Source organism: Propithecus coquereli, unplaced genomic scaffold, assembly GCF_000956105.1.
Source record: "Propithecus coquereli isolate 6110/MARCELLA unplaced genomic scaffold, Pcoq_1.0 Scaffold28, whole genome shotgun sequence".
In the NCBI taxonomy this organism is placed as follows: Eukaryota; Metazoa; Chordata; class Mammalia; order Primates; family Indriidae; genus Propithecus; species Propithecus coquereli.
In genome coordinates, this window is record NW_012148396.1 from 2,828,968 (window position 1) to 2,851,086 (window position 22,119).

General features: G+C 56.7%; 1 protein-coding gene across 2 annotated transcripts in view; it reads right to left on the bottom strand.

Annotated features, from left to right (window-relative positions):
* Positions 1–6,824: 6,824 nt before the first annotated feature.
* Positions 6,825–22,119, bottom strand: part of ST3GAL1 (ST3 beta-galactoside alpha-2,3-sialyltransferase 1) — a 91,472-nt gene continuing 76,177 nt past the window's right edge. Inside the window, exons 4-8 of one of the 2 annotated variants that reach the window (XM_012648144.1) lie at positions 16,812–17,008; positions 15,704–15,883; positions 14,825–14,870; positions 13,382–13,501; positions 6,825–11,475 (exon numbers count right to left, since the gene is read on the bottom strand). In XM_012648144.1, the coding sequence (XP_012503598.1) occupies positions 11,302–11,475; positions 13,382–13,501; positions 14,825–14,870; positions 15,704–15,883; positions 16,812–17,008 (717 nt within the window). In that variant the 3' untranslated portion in view covers positions 6,825–11,301. Of the gene's footprint in view, positions 11,476–13,381; positions 13,537–14,824; positions 14,871–15,703; positions 15,884–16,811; positions 17,009–22,119 lie in introns of both variants that reach the window. The other variant, XM_012648145.1, reaches the window with a different exon arrangement.

The window sequence follows — 22,119 nt, forward strand, 5'->3', positions numbered from 1 at the left end:
TGAGGCAAACAAGGACAGAGGAGTGCCATCGGGCTGCAGGGGGACTTCTGGCCCTTCATTCAGGAAGGCCCTTCCCCTCAATCCCTCTCTTTGGTAAACTCCTACTATACCTTCAGCACCCAGTTCAGAGTGACCGCCCTCTCATCTCTGAGCTGCGCTAGCACTAGCAATGCTTCCTGCTACACTCCTCCACCTGGGTCTGGTCAGTGCTCTTGGCCAAAAGAACCTTCTGGAAGGCCCCGGCATTCCCTGGACTCTGCTGGATTTCTGGTTATGAATCAGCCCACAGGGGCTCACCTCCAAAGTGCCTCTGGAGCAAAGCTGAAAGTCCCCTGTTCCCACGGCCTTAGGGAGAGGGGGATGGAGCACATATAGTCATTAGCCAGGACTCATCTCACTTCAGCATGCTTTCTCTCCAGAAGCTTGACCTCTGCTGGGCCGAACACAGCGTCCGGTGCCTCGGAGGTACATTTGACAGCTGTCTGGGGATACTGCAGGGCAGCCTTCGAGCGCAGGCTCAGAGCCTGACAGCCTGGTTCAGGCTGGTTCACATCCAGGGTCTGCTGCTGCTAAACCTTGTGCTCCTGGGTGACGGGTCTCCCTCTCGGAACACTAGCTTTCTCGTCTGCAGAATGTGCCCATCAGCGAGACTCCCTGCTCCTAGGATTGTGTGAGAAGCAGATGTGCGACTTCATGCAAATACCCAGAATAGGTTGATAACATGTTAAATACTCAGTGTACGTTACCTTTCATTCTGTCTAAATAGAGTAAATTCCAAAAGTCAATCAACACCATCTTTATTTGCATGCCCAGTATGTGCCTGGCACACTGTTCGAGGTGCTGGGCACTTAGAAGGGAAGAGCTGAGTAATGTTCCTGCCCTCAATGAACTTCCGTTTGTAACTATGCTCAGAAGTGAGGGATTAGATAAAAAAAAAAAAAAATTGAGACACAGGGAATATTGTTTAAGCCCTCCAAAGTGCAGATTTGGAAACTGAGGCTCCGGAAGCCAGCACACGCAGCAGCCACTGCGGCTGTCTGCGGGAAGGGGGATGGCTTGGATTAAGTAGCAGGATGTGCCCTCTCTTTCCAAATTGCTTTATAGCATCTCCAGAAAGCGGTTCTCCATCCTTTGCCCGTGCAACTCCCAGGACAGAGCTCACGTCCCCCATGCGACAGCAGCCCAGGCTGTGCGGGAGAGTCTTCACTGAGAAGAACAGTCTGTGCGGAACGAGCCAGGCAGAGAATAGTAACAGCCACCAGCAGCCCCACACTCCCCTTCCACACACCAGCCCTTCGGATAATAGGAAGCAGCGCTGAGCCTGGGTTGGACAGGCTCGATCCCACCACGCGGGACTCTGGACTCCTGACCCCGGGGTCCCTCCTAGGTCTGCCCTGGTCTGTCTGCATCTCACTGAGCCTGCAGCACGGCGCCCTCTGCCAGGGTGCACTGAGGACTGACCAGGGTGGCACCAGCAGGCTTCTGCCCGGCGGCTCCAAGGCCGCGGTGTGGTGTCCGCGACATCAAGGACAGGCGTGGGTAGAGACGGTTAGTGCCCCTCGGCTATTCCGGATGCGCCATCGCGCCTTCCAGTTTCCCCTGCAGTTCCGTTTGGACACTGCAGCTGGTCTGGCCACTAGACCTTGAAGGCAAGCGATGGGCACGGAGTCCGCGTGGAGACGGTCAGGAGCGAGGGGACCGTCTCCATCTCCTCTTCCCCTTGAGCAGCGACCTCGAGGGCCCCGGGCTGAAGTTGAAGTTGGCTGTATCCCAAGATGAAAAACAGCTGGGCAGCCTGAGTTACCACACGCAAGGCCCCTGTGGGAGAACCGCCAAGCCCATCAGACTTTGACCCCGCAAGAAATAAACCTTTGTTTTTCTAAGTCACCGGGATTCGGGGGCTTATTTGGTACTGTAACATCGGCCTGCCCCCGTCCTGACAGAGACGGAGTCGGGCCTGGCCTTTAATCCTGGTTGATCCCTTATGAACTGTGTGGCCACAGGCAAGTCACTTTCAGTCTCTGTGGGGACAATACTATCGAATTCCGGGCTGTTGTGAGAATTCGATGAGAAAATGCATGTGAAATTCCTGCCAGCTTTGCGTAGTATATACTATGCCATTTAATACTCATCTTGCAGATTAAGAAACTAAGGCTTGAAGAGGTCAGGTTTCCCTCCCCCACCGTCCTCCCCAAGTCACACAGCTACTAAATCCCAGGAGTGCCCGGGAGAAGGATTGGAGGGGGCGGCCAGTAGAAATTCCAAGGTCTGGAGGCGCAGGCGGCCGGGGCCAGCTGCTCTGCGTGGCGGAACGAAGCCATGTGATGCTCGTCAGACGGCTCACGCTCGCTTGGGGCTTTGATCTTTGCCAACGGGGCCCAGACTTCTCTTGACCTATTTTCTTGGCCGAATAACAGAGATAAAAATCTCCCTATCTGGACAGTGTTGGCCGTGTTACTAAGATCAAGTCCTTTTAAGATCTGACCTTATACGTGGCTGCGTCGTGCCTTTTCTCTTGTGCTTTCAAACTGTGCCTGGGTCCCAACCAAACCCTGCGCTGAAAGAAACCTGGCAGAAGGTGGGTCTGCCGCGCCCTCTGGTGGCCACCGTCACCAGGTGCTCGGGTCAGCGCTCTGGCCAAGGCCCGAATGACCCCTTAGAGGGCCTGCTCTACCACAGGGAACCAGCCCCTCATCTCCAACGTGCTTTGGTTTGGAGCAAAGCTGTCCCCTGTCCCCTGTCCCCATCCCGGCTACGCCCCAACTCAACCTCCTTGAGGCTGTTCACTGTCTAAATTCTCCCCTAGAGAGAGGAATGCGTCTTGGCAGGATGCTGCAGGATTAAATGGCATCATGTAGGTGCAGCACTCAGCCTGTGCCGGTGGCCCGGGAAAGGGACCGTGGGCATTGCTAACAGACTCTCTTTCTGCGGGGGTGCTGCCACCGTCTGGCTGTTCGCTTGTCTCCCCAGTCACTCAGACCTTCCAGTGGCAGAGACCTTGTCTTGCCCATTGTTGGGTCTCCAGCCCCTGGTGGCCCTCAGGGCACATTTGTCAAATGAAACATGTATGCAGAGTGCGTCAGCTCGTCCCGGTCCTGCGAGGCAGGCGAGCCGGGATCCCCCGTTCCTCTTTGCAGAGCGGGTCTGTCTCTGGATTCAGGCCTTGGGTGCTCCTGATCCAGCCACGGCCTCCCCGTTGGGGGCTTACAAAGGGAAGGCATCCCCCAAAGCTTCAGAAAGGCCAGTCCCGGTATTACAAAACATCAGGGAGGGCGTTCTCAGAATGCTCAGGCACTCGCGGGAGCCGCGCCTGGGTGTCTTTGGCTCTGAAGAAGCCCCCAGGACATTCAGCTTTCCACAGCAATAGGCTCGATGGAAACACCCCCAAGGGCTCAGAAGAGGGGTTTCTGATCCCGTCACTTAGGGTCCTCTGTGCAGGAGGAGCTTGTCACTGTGTCGTCACAGGGAGGCCCCGGCCCCACAGAGGGCCAGGCTGCTTTCCTGACCTGCGGAGCATGCCAGGGGGTCCTGGGGGTCCACAACTACGCCCCCGACAACATCCTGGCCTACGGTCACTTAGTCCTGCTCCAACAGCAGTGTGGGGGAGAACTGCGTCTTCACCAGCCACGTGGACATTTCTGGGCGTTTCTGTGCTGCTCGGCCACCTGGCTGCTCCACTTTTCTGTGTTTTCTGCCACGGCAACCACCATTTTGCTGCCTGCGTCCCCTCGCTCGCAGCAGCCTTTGCAGATTGGTGAGCATGTTTTTACCCAATGTGTACGCTTGTCCCCCGTGGCCTTGGGTCTCCTTGGAGCTCATGTGAAGCGCCAGCCTCCAGCCCCCGGCTGTGGGCTGCTCACTCACTGCTTCTCCCCGTTCCCTACACCCTTCGGAGCTGCCCCAGCTTGGACACCTTGCTCAGACAGCGGTGCCCAGGCTTCCCTGCCTTCCAGCCTCCAGCAGTTTCTGTGAGGACTGTGTCCTGCCACCCACAGGACTCCGCTCACCAGGCCTGCGCCTCCCGCCTTTCCTCCCTTGCTACCCGGCTTCCACGGGCACGTGCTCCCTGCAGTCTGCCCCTCCCCAGGCTCTCCCAGTACACCCTCTGGAGGCCAGCAGTCCACCTCCATCCCTGCACCTTGCACAGTCGAGGCCCCTCTAAATTCGTCGTCTCCAACCTCAGCTAGGCCCTGCGCCTGGCCACCAGCTGCCTCTGTCCTCACAGCCGGCTCACTCCAATTACCCACAGGAGACTGTCCTCAATTGTTCCCTGCTTCCTCCTTCCTCCTCCTCACCTGCAGGTTACCCCCACCCCTGCCACCCCCGGCCCATGGGGAAATCGAAGCTGTCAGATGACAATAATCTCACCCTCCTGCCACCAAAGCTGCCTGCCTCCGTGTCCCCAACTGGCCCCTCACCATCCCCTTGTGATGGAGGCGAGGGTCCCTCCTGCCTCTTTCCCCTTTGGGGCCCTCCTCCTCCTCTCTCCTGCAACATCTGTGCCTTCCTCTCTCCACCAGCTCCTGGCAGCAGCAAAGGCTGCTCTAGTCCCTTTCGAAGACAAAGCAGCCTTCCTCGAACATAAGAAGACAAATGCTCCCCTGTAACCCCGTCCCTCCCCCCCACCCCGCCTCGGCCCTTTCTTCCTCCCTGTCAGCCACTGGAGGAGCCCCTCCCTCTCCACATGCTGGTCTCGGGGGCTCCAGGGATCCCAGCCTAGTTTTCACCCCATCCCCCACCAAGCCCACTCTCCACTCCCACCCAGGCCATGTCTCAGATGGCTTCTGTCCCTTAGAAAGGGGTGGGCCTCTGAGTACGCACACACACACACACACACACACACACACACACACACACACACACACACACAATTTCCTTTTGTGACATGAAGACCATGAGTGAATCCTGCTGTGAATAAGCCAACCACCGAACGCATCCAGAGGACAAACAGGGAGGCCCCCATGGGGCCACTCGGCCCCTGCCAGGTGACACTGCGGTGGGTCGGGCAGGGCGGCCACATTGCAGAGCTGCTCACTCACACTCGGGGCAAAGTGGCATCTGAGGCTCATCCCTAAACGCCAGGGAAAGTCAACGATGGAGAAGCAAGGAAGAGAAAATGAGGGCCTACGTGGAAAACACTAACGGCGGCTGAATCTACAGGACGGGATGACGGGTCACTCCACTCGCCTTCCATCCCCGAGCGCATTTAAGCATCCTTCAGAAGGAAGGAAACTATTATAGACAGCTCCCACTCAGGAACTGCTTTTTAGTCCATCTCCCCTTTGCTACCTATCAGGCACGTGTTGGGGGCGGCCGAGGGGCGTTCCTCGGACTTCCCCGGTGTCCCCAGGACCAAATCCCCAGCGTCTGCTTTGGGTAGTGGTACAGGTGGGGTGCAGAGCAGGTGGGCCTTGGCCCTGGCCCCTGGAGCCGGGCAGGTGCTGGGGCGTCCTGAATGTCTTTAGATCCTTGGGGCTCTCTGAGGTGGGACCTCGCAGGGGCTCTGGCCTGAGACAAGGGGGCGACAGAGTGGCACCTGGAGCCCCATGAGCTGTCCCCGGGGCCGCTCGTGGTGTGGTGCCACCTCGTGGCCGCCTGTCCATATTGCGTCTGTAATGTGAGGCCAACCAGGAGAGAATTTGGGGGTGTTAGCTCCCCCAGAGAATGGAGGGGGGAGCGTGACAATAGATGAGAGCAGGGCCGTCTTAGGGACGTGATGGGGCAAGGAGAAAGGGAACTGTGGAGTTGAAGAAACCACCCGGAGGAGAGGCAGAGGCAACATGAAGGCCCAGGCAGTGGGGCAGGGCAGGCAGAGGTGGCTGGAGAGAGGGGGAAGGGAGTAAGAATCACACTGGGTTCCGCACCGGAGCCTCACTGTTCATTTCAGTTTTGCAGAGAGCGCCTCTGCCCATGTGTTTGATTTAATAATAGCTAACGTGTGTTGGAGGCTTACTGTGCGCCAGGCTCCTCCGTAAGCCCTTTGCATGTGTTAACTCATTTAGTCCTCGACGTGTTTATGTGTAGGCATTACGTCATCCCAACCTTATCCGTAAGGAGATCAGACACAGGGATGTTAAGTAACTTGTTTTAACTCACACAGCTAATGAGCAGGGTGCTGGCAGCCGGACTCCAGGGCACCTGTGTGACTCTGCACCATCCGGCACGGGGGCTGCCTCCAGAGGGTCACCAGAGACAAACGGATGAACTCAGGGCTGGGAGGCAGCAGAGCAGACAGGACGCCCGACCTGGAGAGCGAAGCCCTCCTTGGTTTCCTGCACCTCTGTCCCCATCCATCCCCAGCCTGCAGGGCTGCTGTGAGAATTCAGGATCATGCCCAGGGAGGTGTTGTACAGACTGTAAAGTGCCGTGCAAATCGGGAGGTGCCATCACTATTTATACCATTTTTACATTATAGAGTCCCAATAATGGGTTTCCAGATCCGTTAAAAAACAAAAAACAAAACAAAACCCCAACTGGAAATCAGTGCCAACTTTGGACCAGACTCGTGTCTATCCCCTGGTGTGCCCCCCTCTGCTGGGGGAGGACAGACACCAGCCCACAGAGGTTCAGAGGTTAGGTGACTCCCTAGTTACCCAGCAGGGAACGGCATGGCTGGGTTTGAGAAGAGGACTCTCCGAGGCCTACGCTAAGGCTCCGCTCTGTCTCCTGAACCTCTGGGCACCGGTGTGGGGGCACCAGCCCAGGAGGCCCCCTGGAGATGAAGTGTTGAGCCATTTTAGGATGGAAAACATCCCTTGAATGGAAGCGGCAAGAGAGAGGCAGCACTAGCGCTCGGCCCTTGTAGAAAACAACACACCCACCCAAACGATAAAATAGCTCTTTTTTAATTCACTTTGATTCAGGTCATTGGAAATATTCAACAATAAATAAAACAGAGCAGGGGCTGAGGAAAGTAGACTGTCGCTACCATCATCCGAATGCACCCAGATCAACGCTTGGCTGCAGAACGGAGAGAGGCGAGCGGGAATAGAAAGCAAATTTTAAAACACCAACAACCAAACACACAGGTCTGCGAAGAGGAAAAAGTGCTCAGGAAACTTTGGCTTTGGAGGGAATTTGGGGACGTGCTAAAGCGATTGTGCAGGAGGAAGGGGATGAACCCGCCACCACCCCGACGGGGAGGGGTCCCTGACGCAGGCTGGGGTTAAAGCTGACGTCCCAGCTCAGGACTGGCAACCGATGGCAGTTTTAGGATAGAAGCTGGGTGACAGCGCTGGGTTCCACACCAGTGCGGATGGCCCGACGGGCTCTGGCGGGAAGAACGGGAGGTGTGGAGCAGGCTGGCTGCCTGCAGGAAATTCAGTGCTCTTTTGGTAGGAAAGTAAGAGTTGCTGATGCCCTGACCCCCACATGCCGTGAGATGCTGCTTGGCTGGACTCTGGTTCTCCTCCTCCCTCTCCTTTTCTTTGCACAGTGTCAGGTAGGCACCAGGGCCGTAAGAGCTGGTGCTTTCGTGCAAACAAGAAGCGGGAAGTTGACTCTATCTCAGAACCGCCTGGCCCAGCCCACAGGACAGGATGAGGCTGGTGGCACGTGGCCGGGTTTGCAGCGACCCAGATGTCCACCATGAACATGGCGACGTCCCCGAGCTCTTCAGAGGGGCGAGGACAGTTGCTGGTTCCTGATGGCACATGGCAGGTGTCCAGACATCTTTAGCTGGACACTGGCCACCCGGGGCTGGGGCTTCCCTGCAGGAAGTATTTTTGATCATGTGAGGGAGAGTGGGTTTTCTGAGTTTCCACCTTGTTTTTCAAGCTAGCTTGAAGAGAACAATTAAACAAATATCCCAGCTCTCGTGCAGCAAACCGTGTGGGCTGGGATTAGTGGGAAAAGCCAAGTACAAGAAAATAAAACAAAAAATAAGGAAACCAGACGAGGCGGAGACGGCAGTTGAGATCTGAGCGATTCTGGCACGGAAGGGCCCGTGGCGAGGCACAGCCAGGAAGGCTTGGCCTCTAGCGCCCCCTTCTGGCCACAGCGGAGACTGAGATTCCGTAAAAGAACCACCCAGATCTTAACTGCCTAATTCACCTTGTCTGGATTCCCCATTTTTTATGTTTTATGAACTCAGTTCTCCTCTCAAATTCCTTCATGAAGCCAGAGGTTACAAACCTTCCCTCCCTTCTCCCGTAACAGGTGGGAGAGGGCAGGGGAGGGGCATGTGGTTCCAGCTCTAGAGAATCCACCTCCTGGCTTGCTGGGGGAACCCCGGAGGCTGGGATGTTGCTGAGATCTCACGGGCCAGCCTCATCAGCCCCTGCCTTTGCACCTTCAGGCTCAGCGCTGTGTGCTACGGGCAGGGACCTTTCTGCTCCCTGCCTAGAGCCCAGGGCTGGTCTCCAAGGGGCTCTCTGCCTGCAGAGTGGACAGAGCCCTGGACTGGAGTTCAGGAGCTAGAGGGAGTACCCTGCCATTGCCTGCCTAGCATGGGTCCTTCTTGTCCTCCTGCTGACGGCACAACCAGTGCCCTTTGGGAAACACTCTTGTCTGGTTCTCAGCCACCTTCACCCCAGGTATGGGTTCCACATGGCTTGCGTCAATTGGTGCATCTAATTCTGGCCACAATGACTGGCTTTTATTCGGGTAAGTACCACTGCTAAGTCAGCAAGGCACAAGAGAGTCCGCTGGGCTATGGGAAAGAGAAATGCTCTCTCCTCTGCTGGAGGGTACGGCATGAGAAGGCAGAGACGAGAGCTTGCCCACCAGGGTCGCCTGCGGGTGGAGCTCGGTGCTGAGAGAGCAGAGCAGACACCTACATGACGGTTACACTTTTTCAAGATGCTGGATGGAGTCTCGCTGGGAAAGCCTACCTCTGGACAATTTAAACGTGGAGCAAATAACACCCTATTTTTGCTCAAACTCTGACTTGTGCCGTCATCATCAGATTACTATTGCAAGTCACTTCTCTACTCTAGGCCATACTTTTCTCGGTGTAAAATGAGAGCTAATGTGGTAGGCTGGAAGGTATCCCACAGCCTGAAGATCCTAGTGGGAGGAAGAAGAGCAGACCCAACCCAGACAGCCGCCAGCTCACGCACGGACACTTCACTTCGGGGGACCTGGTCTTCATCAGTAAAACCCAAAGCAGATCGCTCTACTGAACCCGTCAGCCCCAAACAGACTCAGCTTCCGGGAGAAGGGGAAGAGTTCCAGAGTCAACACGACCCTCTGTATCAGTGTCCATGTGACTCAAGTTTGTCCCTGGGACTAATTAGCCACCCGCCGACATTTGCTGAGTCTTCCATGTCAAGCAGGGCTGTGAGCCTCGGAGGGGTATGACTTCAGAGTGAAGACTCGCAGCGACACGCCAGCCTGTATCAGTCAAGAAAGCCTTCGGTTTGGGAGGCTTTTAAAGCTGAAACAGGTTTGTTTGTTTGCTTAACACTTCCTGGATTCTGAATATGTGAGAAGGTAATAAAAGCTATGGAAACTTTCCCCAGAACCATGCTCAGATGCACAGAATTCAGGGGGAAAAAAAAAAAAAACGAAGCAAACTTGGCATGCAATTTTTGGGGACTCTTCTGAATGGCCTGAAGCCATCTGTGACCCCTGACTGAGGCTCCTGAGCCCCCATAATTCCTTCCACCCAGTGGGCAGAGGGGGATTCTGAGCCAGGGGGAGTGGGTCCCCTGACTTCTGAGATTGCACCCTGAAAGTTCACGCCTCCCCAAAGCAGCAGTGGCCTTTCAGGAAATGTTTTCAACAGGAAAAGTGGTTTTTCTGATGAAGCCTCAGAACTACAGCCAATAATCGCTGTCCTCTTCTGCCTGCCCCATTCCCCACCCGGCCACAACGAGGTTTCACTGAGTTTTGGACACTCCCAGCCTGAGAACGACGCCAAATCCACGACAAGGAGGAAGGAAACTGGGCTGGAACGGGAGGGCAGTGCAGGCACTCCACAAGTGACCAAGGGCTGATGCCACAGGATCTGCCCGCCTGTCGGCCCCGAGCAACACCCCAAGTCCGAGAATTCCTACAAGCCTCCCTTTCAGCACCCCTTCCCCTGCTGCTGGGTTGGGCAATAGCGAGCTTAATTAAGACCCCAGGACCAGCAACAGGGCCAGGGTGCCCACAATGTCAGTTGAATTAAAAAGAAAATAAATCAATAAATAATCAGGAAGGCTGAGGAGAAAGGGTAGCAGGAGAGTGAGAAGATGAGGTAAGTGCAGCCACCATTCTTGGAGGCCCCCACCCAGACCCCCGACACCCCAGAGGTAGCCAGCAGGGACATGGCCCAGAGCTCAGGCCCTTGGGGAAAATGCTGTTGGAAGCCCCCTGTGTGGCCTTGGAGGTTACAGGCACCAAATCCAACAGTCTAAGAAAATAAGGGTGTATTCCCTGGCTGATGTGCCCCTGGGTGGCTGTGAGTGTCATCTGAGCTTTATTCCAAATTGGGCACTGTCGCAGGAATCTAGAAAAGACGTTCCCAGCTCTGGAGCAGGGGGGGGCCGTTGGTGGGGGCCCCCTTTCCCGAGTAGGAGCTTTTGCCTCATTTCAGCCAATGCATGCATTTCCTCCCCAAACACAAAGGCACATGGAAGTAGGCAGAGCTGCTCTTGGCCATGATTATAACCATGGAGATTGATTGCTCAAGGGAACATCTGCTTAGGAAGAGACATCTGCAGGAGGGAGAAACATGCTGCCAAGTTTCCATGAAGATCTTGGGGGTGGGAAGTCTCTCCTGGCCATGATAAATGAACTCTGGGAAGAAAGGGATGAGAGGGTTATCACACCAAGTGAGAGGCCAGGCTTCGTGCAAAGAAGGGTGGCACTGTGCCCCCAGCACCTGCGTGGCCCGACGTGGCTCTGTCCTGGAGGTAATCATCACTCAGAAACATCCCAGTGGGGGTCAGAGCTGGAGAGTCAGCCCTGGACCCCCGGGCAGCAGCAAGTCTCTCTCCCCATCTTTCCTGGGAAGCCTCCTGTCGATTAGAATATGGGAGTGTTCAGATTCGCCCCCCAACCCCATCCCAGAGGCCAAAATGATTTTAGTGTTTGGAGACTGAAGCTTCCCCAGAGTCTCCCCAGCCCTGGGACAGCAGTGGGAGGAAACTCTCCCCACCCAAGACAGGTTCTGAAACTTGCTCTGCAGTCTTGGCGGAGATCGGCGACCTTGCTGAGTGGAGGCTGCAGAAGGCTGGGGTGCAAGAGGCTGCAGGAGGCACCTGGGCACACCCCTGGGGCTGGCTCTCGAAGCTCCTGGGCAGGATGGCTCCGGCGAGATGCTGGAGCTGGAATCCAGAGGCGTGATGGCGCGTCCATCCTGAACCCTTCTCGGCGTCATCTCCCCTTGAAGATCCGGATTTTGTTGATGGATGCCAAGGTGGCCGTCACGTTGGACTCAAAGTCTGCATCATGCACCCCTGTCTTGCGAAAAGCCCCTGCTGACGGGTTGTTCTCCCAGTAGTGGTGCCAGTTCCCTTTGCTGTCTGCCCCGAAGCCATACAGGTCCACCTGTGGGGGCAAAGCAAAGGTGAGAACCAGACGCAGGGCCACAGGTGGCACCTCTAGGAAAAGAGCCTGCAGGTAATCCTGGAATCCCATGCGACAGTAAACGCCACTTCCGAGGACACAGGAAATCCCTTCTCTAGGTTCTGGAACTCCCGGGGGCTTGGTGAAGCAAAAGCAAGTTAAGTGAAACTCAGTCCAATGCCAGGAGGCACCCTGGAGGTTAGGGCATGTGGGTGGTCCTCAGGAGGCCGGGCCTCACCTCCGCGGCAAGTGCAACCTGTTCGCCAAGGCTTGAGGAGCCACAGAAGGCAGCGTGGGAAGGAGGAAGTGGAGTGGAGCCAAGCAAACGGCCCAACCCCAGCTCTGCCACTGGCACAGTGCCCTGGGCACGTCAGATCATTTCTCTGAGCCTTACTTTGCTCATCTGGAAAACGGGACCAATAATCACAATGACAACAAGGCAGCTGGTAGGTGTGGACCCTTTCTTCCCTGAGGCCAGCAGCCATCTGGTCCAGGGGCCCTTCACACATGTGACAGGCACTGACTGAGCACTCATTCTGTGCCAGGCACTGTGCTGGACGTATCAAAGTCCAGGCAGACCTTCCTCGGGTGTCACCTGGGCTGGTGCTGAGGAAATTGGGGACACACAAGTCAGATCTCAGCCTTGGAGCTTAAAAGTTTATGGCAGTCAGTCATCAGCTGAGTGGTCATTGGAGGCACAAGGGCTAAATTCAGGGCTCCCTCAGCACAGAGGAGGGAAGGGCTGGTGCCTCGAGAGTAAGTTCTTCCCAGGAGGTGACATTTCGGTTGGGTCTTCGAAAATGAAAAGATGACCAGGAAGGGACACTGGGAGGGGCTTCCAGGGAGAGGACATGCTGTCTGGGCTGTGGTGTGGAGGACAGATTTGAGGGGTGGGGACAGAGCAGGAGCAGGGGACAGCTCCGTGCCACATGCAGCTTCCTCAGTGAATGCACCACGGACTGAGGCCCACCCCAGAGCAGGAACGTTAGGGTTGGACGGGATGAAGACACGGGAGAATATTTCTGAGGGAGAACCCCGAGGGGTCTGTGATCAGCTGGCTGGAGGTGGGTGGGGTGAGGAGATGACGGGGGGCTCACATTTCTGCGTGGGGACACCAGAGGAGGGCGAGACACCAACCAAGGCCAAGACCACAGACCCGCCTTGCAGTGCCATGGACCCCTTCCTGGGATTTGCAACCATGAGCCGGGTGGGCCTGGGCTGGGCCAGGTGTGACAAGAAGGGACACCTGAACGCCCTGCCTGAACCCAGGGCCAGGGAGGAGGTGGGGGCGGGGTGGCCCACCCTCCTGCTCCCCTCCCCAGGGCGGCAGCAAGCCCCCCTGATCACTGATGGAAACCAGCACAGAGCCCGGGGTGGGAGGCACATCCTCGAGGAGAAACGCAAGCTTCTCGAGATCACTGGTTCTCAACCTCGGTGGGTCGCGGGACTCTTGGGTGCCTGGTTCCCAGACAGTCTGGTGACATGGGGCTGGGGTGTGGCCTGGTGCTGCAGTTTAGCCCCACAGATGATTCTAATGAGCAACTGAGACTGAGGACCGTGGCCTTAGACAACCTGCCCATTTAGAATCCGCTCCTTTGTTCTGTGGCCACGTCGGAGCTTCCACCACCCATCGTCCTGGTTCTGTCGTGGGCACTTGCACAGAATGTGCAGAACTCATGCTCCTGAGAGCTTTCTCACGGAGCACTGTCACTCGCTAAAACACCCCAGGGGACACGCTTCACAAGCCCCATCGCAGAGATGGGGAGTCTGGGCTTCCGGAAGAGACGGGCTGGCCTGCCTGCCCACCCTGCCCCCTGCCTTTCTTAGGAACATGGACCGCAAGCCCCGTCCTCCAGGCAGCCCGGCGGGCAGGGGGAGGGTGACGTACCTCGTCACAGACGTGCATGGAGAAGATGACGGAGAGGATGCCGGTGGACGGGTACCGCCCGTGGCCCTGCAGCCAGCTGTCGAAGACGTACTTGATGAAGGCCGGGTGGTAGATGAGGATCTGCGGGGAGGGGAGGGCGTGGCCCTCAGTGAATTCTGGTGGGCAAAGGACACGGAGCACCCATCAGGTGCCACACACTGCCACGGCCCTGGGACACAGCCGTGGACCTGAAAAACGCCCTGCCATCGCGGGCCCCCATGCTGGTGGGAAGAGTTGGGCACTCCCCGCTCCGCTGAGACAGGGTGCTGAGGGGACACAGACGACAGGAGGAATGGAGCAGAGGAGGCCCCCCAGGACTGAGAGAAAACTGGCTGGGGTGAGGCTCAAATACAAATCCAAGGAGGCCAGGCAGTGGGACGAGAGGCCACTCAGGAGAAGGGGCTCCAGGGAACAACTGTGGCGCTGCAGGAAACACACGCAGCCACCCCCTCTACCCGGCACTGGCTGGAGTCACTGCGGATCCCAGGTTTCCCTCTCCTCGTCTTACAGATGAGAAAACCGAGGTTCCGAGAGGGGAGGTGACATGCTCAATGTCACACAGCCAGTAGCGGCTGAGCTGGGAGCGGTCCCGGTGTCAGGCTTGGTCTTGATCCACCACCAAAGGCTGCCTCGAGGACAGTGACAGGGACTTCTCAGGCAGTAGAGGGCGTGCACCTCCAGCAAGCCAAACTCCAGCCCGGACTGGAAGCGTGATTTATGCAGATCTCTGGTCAACTGTTCATCACTCAGTCTGGCCTCGAGGTGCTGCTGTGTCTGGGAGGCCCCCCTTCCACCAGCCCCGCCCTATAAGTCACACCTGTGGCTGCTTCCCTGTGGCAGTGTGGCCCAGTGCAAAGGGCAGGGTGCTGGCGGCACAGGGAGACTTCGGTTCTAGCCCTGTCATGGACGAGCTCTGTGTCCCTGGCATGTTACCTGACCTCTCTGAGCCTGTCTAATTCTCACGGTGTGTGCAAAGGGCCAGTAAGGTGGGCACGTCACTTCCCTCCTGCTCTTCACCCATCTCTTGGCCAACCCATCCCAGGGGGCCCACTGGGGAAGACAAAGGCAGAAAAGACATGGAGAGACGCTCAAGCCGCACAGGAGCGACTCTCGGACTGCTACAGGCAGTGGCGTCCCTGCCCTGGAGACCTATTAAAACCCAGGCTGCCGGGCATCCCCCCGGTTTCTGATTCAGGGTCTAGGGTGGGCCCGATGAGCTGCATCTGTGACAAGCCCCCAGGTGATGCTGCTGGTCTGGGGACCCGACTTTGAGAACCTCTCCGCCCTCTCCCCAGCAGGGAGGCTAAGTGGGGGCTGCTGCCTCCATCTGCCTGGAGGCCTCTCCCGCAGAGCCGCAGAAACGGAACCTGAGCTTAGAGCTAAAGGGGCCTGAGCTCCACTCACCTTATCCCGTTTCACCTTGATCTTCGTGGGGACGGGGACATAGGTGCTGCAGTTGGAGAAAGGAAAGCTGGTTAATGGCGGGGGCGGGGAGCTCCTGGGCATGCAGCTCCGGGAGGCGGGTGAGGCCTTGGCTTCTCTGGGATGCCTCCCCCTGCGCTGCCAGTCTGGCCAATCACAGACAGCAGAGGGCGATCTTGGCTCATTCGAGGCGTGCTATGCCCTCACTTCCCTGAAGGAGTGCGTGGGGCCCATGAGGCCCCCAGCGTCCGTCCCCACAGGCAGTGTGAGCCTCCTTGGCCTCCATGGCTGGCACTGACTCTGAGCTGGGAGGGCGACTGGGCCCCCACCTGCACCGGGCTTCATTCCCCTGCCCCGGGCTGTGCCTGAGGGTGCTGCCCTGCAGTCTCCTACACCTGGAGTCCCCGGGCCAGCTCTGCACCCAGAAACCTGGCCTAAGACGAGGGGCCATGGAAATCTGGAAACCGCAGCCGCTTGTCCTCGGGAAGAGTCAAGGACTCAGGAGTTGGAGCCAAGTGCGAGCACAGGCTGCGTCCGGTCAACCTCGAGCAAGTGGCGTGGCCAAGCTTCAGTTTCCTCACTGGGAGAAGGGAGCGAACAACAGTGGCTGCCGTGAGGCCTGATGCCATAACATGTGCCAAGGGCCCGCTGAGAGCACCGGAGGTCCTCCCTGTCCAGGAACTGCAAGGCCTGAGGCCACAGCCCGAGCCCAGTGCGGCCCTGGCCTTGGGGGCGGCGGCTGCGACTGCACTCCCCCTCCTCCCAGTGCAGTCTCACTCTGCAACTGGAAAAGCTGGGTGGGGGACAGCGGTGCCCACTGGCCTGGGGGAGGGGGCAGCGAGGTGGCTCGGGGGGACTCACTGGGAGATGGTGCCGGTGGTGGTGGCGCTCACCACCCACTCCAAGTCCACGGTCTTGAAGGGGACCAGGACCATGCTGACGTTCTCCCCCAGCTCCCGGAAGCTCTCGGGGTACACCAGGTGGTGGGTGGTCTTGCTCCCGACATCAGCCTCAAACCCCGCTGTGGGAGCCTTGTTCATCCTGGGAGGAGAAGGGAGAGAAAGCTGCACCTCGCGGCTCGGGCACCGGTCCTTGGAGAGCTTCAGCTCCACAAGCCCGCGGTGTGACCTCAGGGCAGTCACCCCCCGCCCTGGGCCTCGTTTTCCTCATCTGTAAAATGGGGCCCATCAAGATGCAGCTCGAAGGCTCTGGCGAGTTCCTTCTCTTCTATGACTCCACGAGAGTCTAACCGTCACCGCCATCGGCCACCTGTCGTGCAGAGTCGTATCCGGCAGGCATGTCGCAGTCCCTTTCTGCGGTCGAGGAAACCCAGCTCTGCCCCCCACCACAGACATCCCCACTGGATGCCAGGTACAGTGAGGCTCACAGAGGCCAGCTGAGTGGTCTGAGGACTAAAGTCAGAGATCACAGAAACCAGGGACTATTCTAGAAGGTTGCTGGGATGGGCTGCCCCACCCCTGCACTGCTGTTCGTCCTGGGGCACTTGTGAGTGGTGTGGTGGGAACTATGAGAAACCCAGGACAGACTTGGGGCACCTTCCAGGAATATCTATTTCACTCACTGGTGGGGAAAATATTTTTTACATTAAAAGCATATACGGTTCTATCGTGGCCTAGACGGCCAATGGTGATGAGCGTTAAAGACAAAACAAGAGTCTTCCCATCAGGCTGGCCCTCTCCCAGCCTCCCTGTGCCACGCTTGAGGCCCGCTGTGTATGGTTTCTTCTCTGCATCCAGAGAGGCCCTTCTAGTCCGTCCCATCCTGGAATGCAGAGATGGGGAAACTGAGGCAGGGAGGTGCCGCGAGCGGCCTGGGGTCCCTGGGTATGTCCAGAGACACCAGGACTGAAACCTGGACCTTCTGATCATGAGCCAAGGCACTTCCTCTCGCTCCAAGAGGCCCCTTCGGAGCAGCGTGGTGGGCTTGGGGCGAGGGTCCCAGTACCCACCTGAGCACAAAGTCGTGACTGTCTATCTCCGACCCGTATGAGGACTCCCTCAGGTTGCCAGAGTTGCCCACGACAGCACAGCGCCGGCAGCCCACAGACCGCTTCTCCAGCACGGGGTCCACGTTCCCAGGCACGACCCTGAACAGCTCCTTGATGGTATCATTCAAGTTATTGGGCTTCTTCTCCCGCTGGAGCCTCTGTGGGCAGAGGGTGGAAGGGGGTCAGCCTGGCTGTGCAGCCTCTGGCCGGCGGGCCTGGCTTCCTGTGGGTCACTGACTGGGGCCTCCCATGTGCCCTTCTTTCTGCTGGGCACCAGAGATGGAGGCAGCTCAGATACAGCTGCCCGACCCCGTCCTCTGGGGAGCCCAGGTGCTCCTCAGGGAGGAAAGAGGCCATCCATACAGGCTGCAAATGTTTACTGAGCACCTACTACATGCTAGGCACTGCTACAGCCACGTTGAGACTAGGCTCAGGTGACTGAGCTTGGATCTTCACATCTGGTCTCACAGGCCCCTCAAACTCAACATGTCCCAAGCAAAACTTGTCACCTTTCCTCCAACCTGCTCCTCCCTGGGGAGTCCCTCTTTCTCTGAAAGACCTTCCGCCTACCTGCGTGGGTCTCACCCCTGCCCTGCTCAGACACCAAGTTGAGGGGACTGTGTACCCTTTTTCATGCCTCAAGGAGAAGAGCAGGCAGTGGGTAGCGATGCCAGTTCTCCAGCCCCGGCCAGGACCAGGGTGCCTCTGTGCCACCTCCCCGCCCACCCCTCAGCTCCCCTAGCTCCAGGACCACTGGGCTCCAGTCAGACCAAAGAATAAGCCATTTGCCAAATGCACAAAGTCCTCTGATGTCTGCCTAGCAAATTGTTTTAATCTTATAAGGCCTAGCTCAAGGGTCAGCTGCCCTAAGACACCCACCCTGACCTCCAGGCAAGGTTGAACACTGGCTTTATCCCAAGGTGACCAACCATCCTGGTATGCCCAGGACTGAGGGGTTTCCCTAGATGCAGGACAAGCTGGTCACCCTATGGGTCCCCTCCCTGCATGGGCTCAGGTGGAGCTCGGGCCACACAGTGTAGTGACTGCCAGTTGACGCGTCTGCCTTCCTCATTCACAGTAAATGTGGAAAGGTTTCGTAAGAAGTGCTGCACCTAAGCCTGTCACCACGCCACAGTGCTACCGGTGAGGAAGGATGCTCTGGGGCTGGATGGGTTGAGTGACTTGCCCCGAATCCAAATCAGGCTTTGAACCCAGGCTTCTAGAAACCCACTTAACATTTCTCTAAAACGTAGCTACTGCCTCCAACCCTTGAAATCTTGACCTTCGGAAAGCCCAGCCCTGGAGTTAGGGCTGGGGCAGGTGGGCTGCAGGGTGACTGCCGTCAGCTAATCCCAGCCCCAGGGACAGGGGAGTGGCTGGGAGAAAAAAAAGTGGCTAGAGTGGCTTTGGCTACTACCAGGAGATTAGTGACCAGGGACATGCACAGGGAGATCCCTGGGGCACCCAGCTCCCCCTCGAAGGGAAGGAGCCAGAATCTCCCAAGGAGAGGCTCCCAGAAACCCGGACTGCTCCTCTAGGTAAAACCATGTGGCCCCTCTGGCATAAGGGAGGCGTGCCGTGGGGAGCAACAGGATCCAGATCACACGTCACACTCACTAGCATGTTCTAATTTTAAGAAATGGAAAATAACAAGTGTTGGTAAGGATGCAGGGAAAATGGGAACCTCATGCGCTGCTGGCGGGAAGGCAAAGCAGTGCAGTCATGGTGGAAAACCGTTCGGCAGTTTCTCAAAAGGTTAAATACAAAACTTCCATTTTCACTCTTAGGTATTAATTTTCACTCTTAGGTACTAATATATTCCCCAGAGAACTGAAAACAGAGACTCAGAGAGAAACTCACATGCTAACGTTCACTGCATTATTTCCAATAGCTAAAAAATGAAGGCCGGGCACTTGGCCCACGCCTGTAATCCTAGCACTCTGGGAGGCCAAGGTGGGAGGATTGCTTGAGGTCAGCGGTTCAAGACCAGCCTGAGCAAGAGCGAGGCCCCAACTCTATTAAAAAAAATGAAAAGAACCCAAGGGCCCATTAATGAATGAATGGATACACAAAATGTGACATGTCTATACAATACAATATTATTCGGCCACAAAATGGAATGAAGTACTGATTCACGCTACAACAGAAATGAACCTTGACATTATGCTACATGAAAAAGGCCAGACACAAAAAGACAAAATACAACAATGGCACTCACGTGAAATATCTAGAAAAGGCTAATTCAGAGAGACAGAAAGTAAATTAGAGGTTACTGGGGGCTGAGGGAGGGGGAAGGGGCAGTTATTGTTTAATGGATACGGAGCCTGCGTCTGGCTAATAGAAACCTTTGGGAAACAGCGATGATAGTTATATCACACTGAACATGTATTTAATGCCATGAATTGTACACTTATAAGTGATAAATATTATGTTACGTATATTTTACCACAGAAAACAATATCTAGATTAAATACCTGCTTTTTTTTTTTAGACAGGATCTCAGTCCTGTCACCCAAGCTGAAGTACAATGATATCATCATCATAGCTCACTGCAGCCTTGAACTCCTGGGCTCAAGAGATCCTCCTGCCTCAGCCTCCCAAGTAGCTAGGACTACAGGCATGCACCACCATGCCCAGCTAGTTTTTTTTATTAATTTTGTAGAGATGGGGTCTCACTGTGTTGTCCCGGCTGGTTTTAAACTCCTGGACTCAAATGATCATCCCACCTCAGCCTCCCGAAGTGCTGGGATTACAGGCGTGAGCCACCGCGCCTGGCTGCTAACCATCTGCTTCTGATAGGATCACCGAGGGCAGCTCCAGGCTCCTGACGTGCAGACAATCCCCTCGGGCCTTGCTAAGGCACAGGTCCTGACTCAGGAGGTTTGCGCTGAGGCCCAAGATCCTGCATTTCTAACAGGTGCTGCTGCTCTGCTCTTGGTGCGGGGACCATACTCTCAGACCGCTGAGGCAGGGGACCACAGCCAGGACCCCTGCAGGAGCCTCCGCAGAGATCCCCAACCAGCCAGGGCTGCTGTGAGCCCCAAGCTTGTGAAGACGTGCTCAGGCCACAGAGCACCCTCACGTTGTGCCATTGTCAGAAGGCAGCGTGGCACCGTGTGCTGATTAGGGACCAACATGGCATTCTTGTGTCCATCCTGCAGTGATACCCACTGAGCGCCTACTGGGCACACGCATGCACCGCCACGGAGGCCCCAGGGTTGAGCACACGAGGCCGGCCGGGACGCGTGTTGGTGGCATGTTGCATGGTTCGCCTGGTGTGAGCACACACAGCACATCGTCTCGCCTATTACTGACTATTTTTCTTTAATGACTCACTTAAGAAAACAAAGTGAGTTTATTTGAAAAGGAAACCTCACACGTCTACTACAAGTGGAAAGCAGGGATTACCTGGCAGACATAAAACAGTAATTGTACGATAAGATGAAGACAAAACAACCTCCTTTGGTTCCAGCTCTATTCTGCTGCTTGCCCAGGCAAGCGTCCTCTCTTTGTGAGAACAAGATTGACGGGTGTAAAGAGGTGCACAGCGGAACACCCGGCCAAATTAGAGTCTTTGCACGGCAGAGATGGAACAAGAACTAAAGCGGGAATCACTTCCTCGCTCTGCGACGCGATGCCCTGCATCTCTCGGCATCCATGCTCCACACTTCGGGGATCTCAGATGTGCTCCAGTCCTTCGGGGCACAAGGGGAGACTGAGGCCTGAACCCTGGAAGGGGCTCACTCGAGGTCATACAGTGAGTGTGTCAGTGGCAGAGCCGGGGGAGCCTGGGTGGGAAACTGAGTTGTGCCTCTCTGGATCAGCTCCCTGAACCTTCCATTCGCTAGCTGAGCCAGGTCGGGCAGGCCACTCCACGCAACATCACTGTTTTCCCTGAGAAGGAATATTCTGTTTTTTCTGCCTTTGGCAATGACAATAAAAATACTACAAGGCTACTGGTATGAACATAGGACATAATGTTAAGAAGTTCAAAGGCACCCTCCCTTTCCTTCCTAATGGGTTTCCAATACATGTTTCTGTATACAATTGGCACTTAATAAATGCCTGCTGACAGGTACAAGCTCCCTGAGGAAGTGCTGTGTCTTGGGTCGGCTTCCCTGGAAGCAGAGGCGGGGCAGGGATGCAGGTACCCACTGTGGGCACTGTCTGGAGAGGGATGGGGAAGAAAGGGTGTGGTCTGCAGGGCCTGGGGCAGGGGTGAGTGAGGCCACACAGTTAAGGAGGCATGTTCACTCTCCAGGAACCACCTGAGAGCAGGCACCTCCTTGAAGTTCGAGCCCTGGCTGCCTCCCTCGCCGCTGCACCCTGCACTTGGGGCTGATTGCACGGGTTGGGGTGGGCGTGGGAGTCTGGAGGGTGAACTGTGGCACAGTTTGTCCCGCCTTGAGGCACGATGGCTGGCCTCCTGGCCTCCTTCCCTCCCTCTATCGGTCATCAGTGCCTCAGGGCTGCACCCGTCCCCTGCAAGTGCTGAGAGGAGTCACATTCCCCCTCCTCCCTCCCTCACCCGGCGAAGCTGCTCCTACTTCCAGGTCCAGTGTATGACGCATCAGCTTCCGGGAAGCCTCCCACGGTCCCCTGAAACACTAGTCTCCGGCCTTAAGCAGGTGGATAGCACCGCTGGGGCCTCGCTGCGGGCCTTATTTATTTAGTTATTTGAGACAGAGTCTCACTCTGTCACCCAGGCTAGAGTGCAGTGGCAGCGTCACAGCTCACGGCACCCTCGAATTCTTGGGCTCAAGCGATCCCCTGCAGATCTACAGTTGCCGTTGGTCTGTCTGTCTGTCCCCTTCAGCGTCCAAGCAGCAGGCAGCGCAGGCATGCCACGCAGTACGTGCTTGATTCCACGTGTTTGCTGAGTGAGTAAGTGAACGCCGTCTGCTAGGGCTAACACACATTCATTCATTCAACCCAACACAGCTGAGTCCCGCCCACGCGCCAGATGCTATACGGAGTGGACAAGTCAGAGCTGGGACAGGCGGGGCTTGGAAAGGGAAGCCGGCATCGCCCTAACCCTTCAGGGCACGCGAACTACGCAATTCCCCAGACACCCCAGCCTGTAGCTGCCAGCTTCTCCCTGCGTCTGCCCTGACACCTCCTCTCCATGGCACCTTGAGGGGTAGCCGTGGGCAACGGAAGGAAAAGCAAAGGTGTCCTGGAGCCAGGGACCAAGTCCCAGGCCTGGCTCTGTCCTTCGGGGCTGTGTGACCTCAGTTGAGTCCTTAACGTCTCTGGGTGTCAGTCTCCC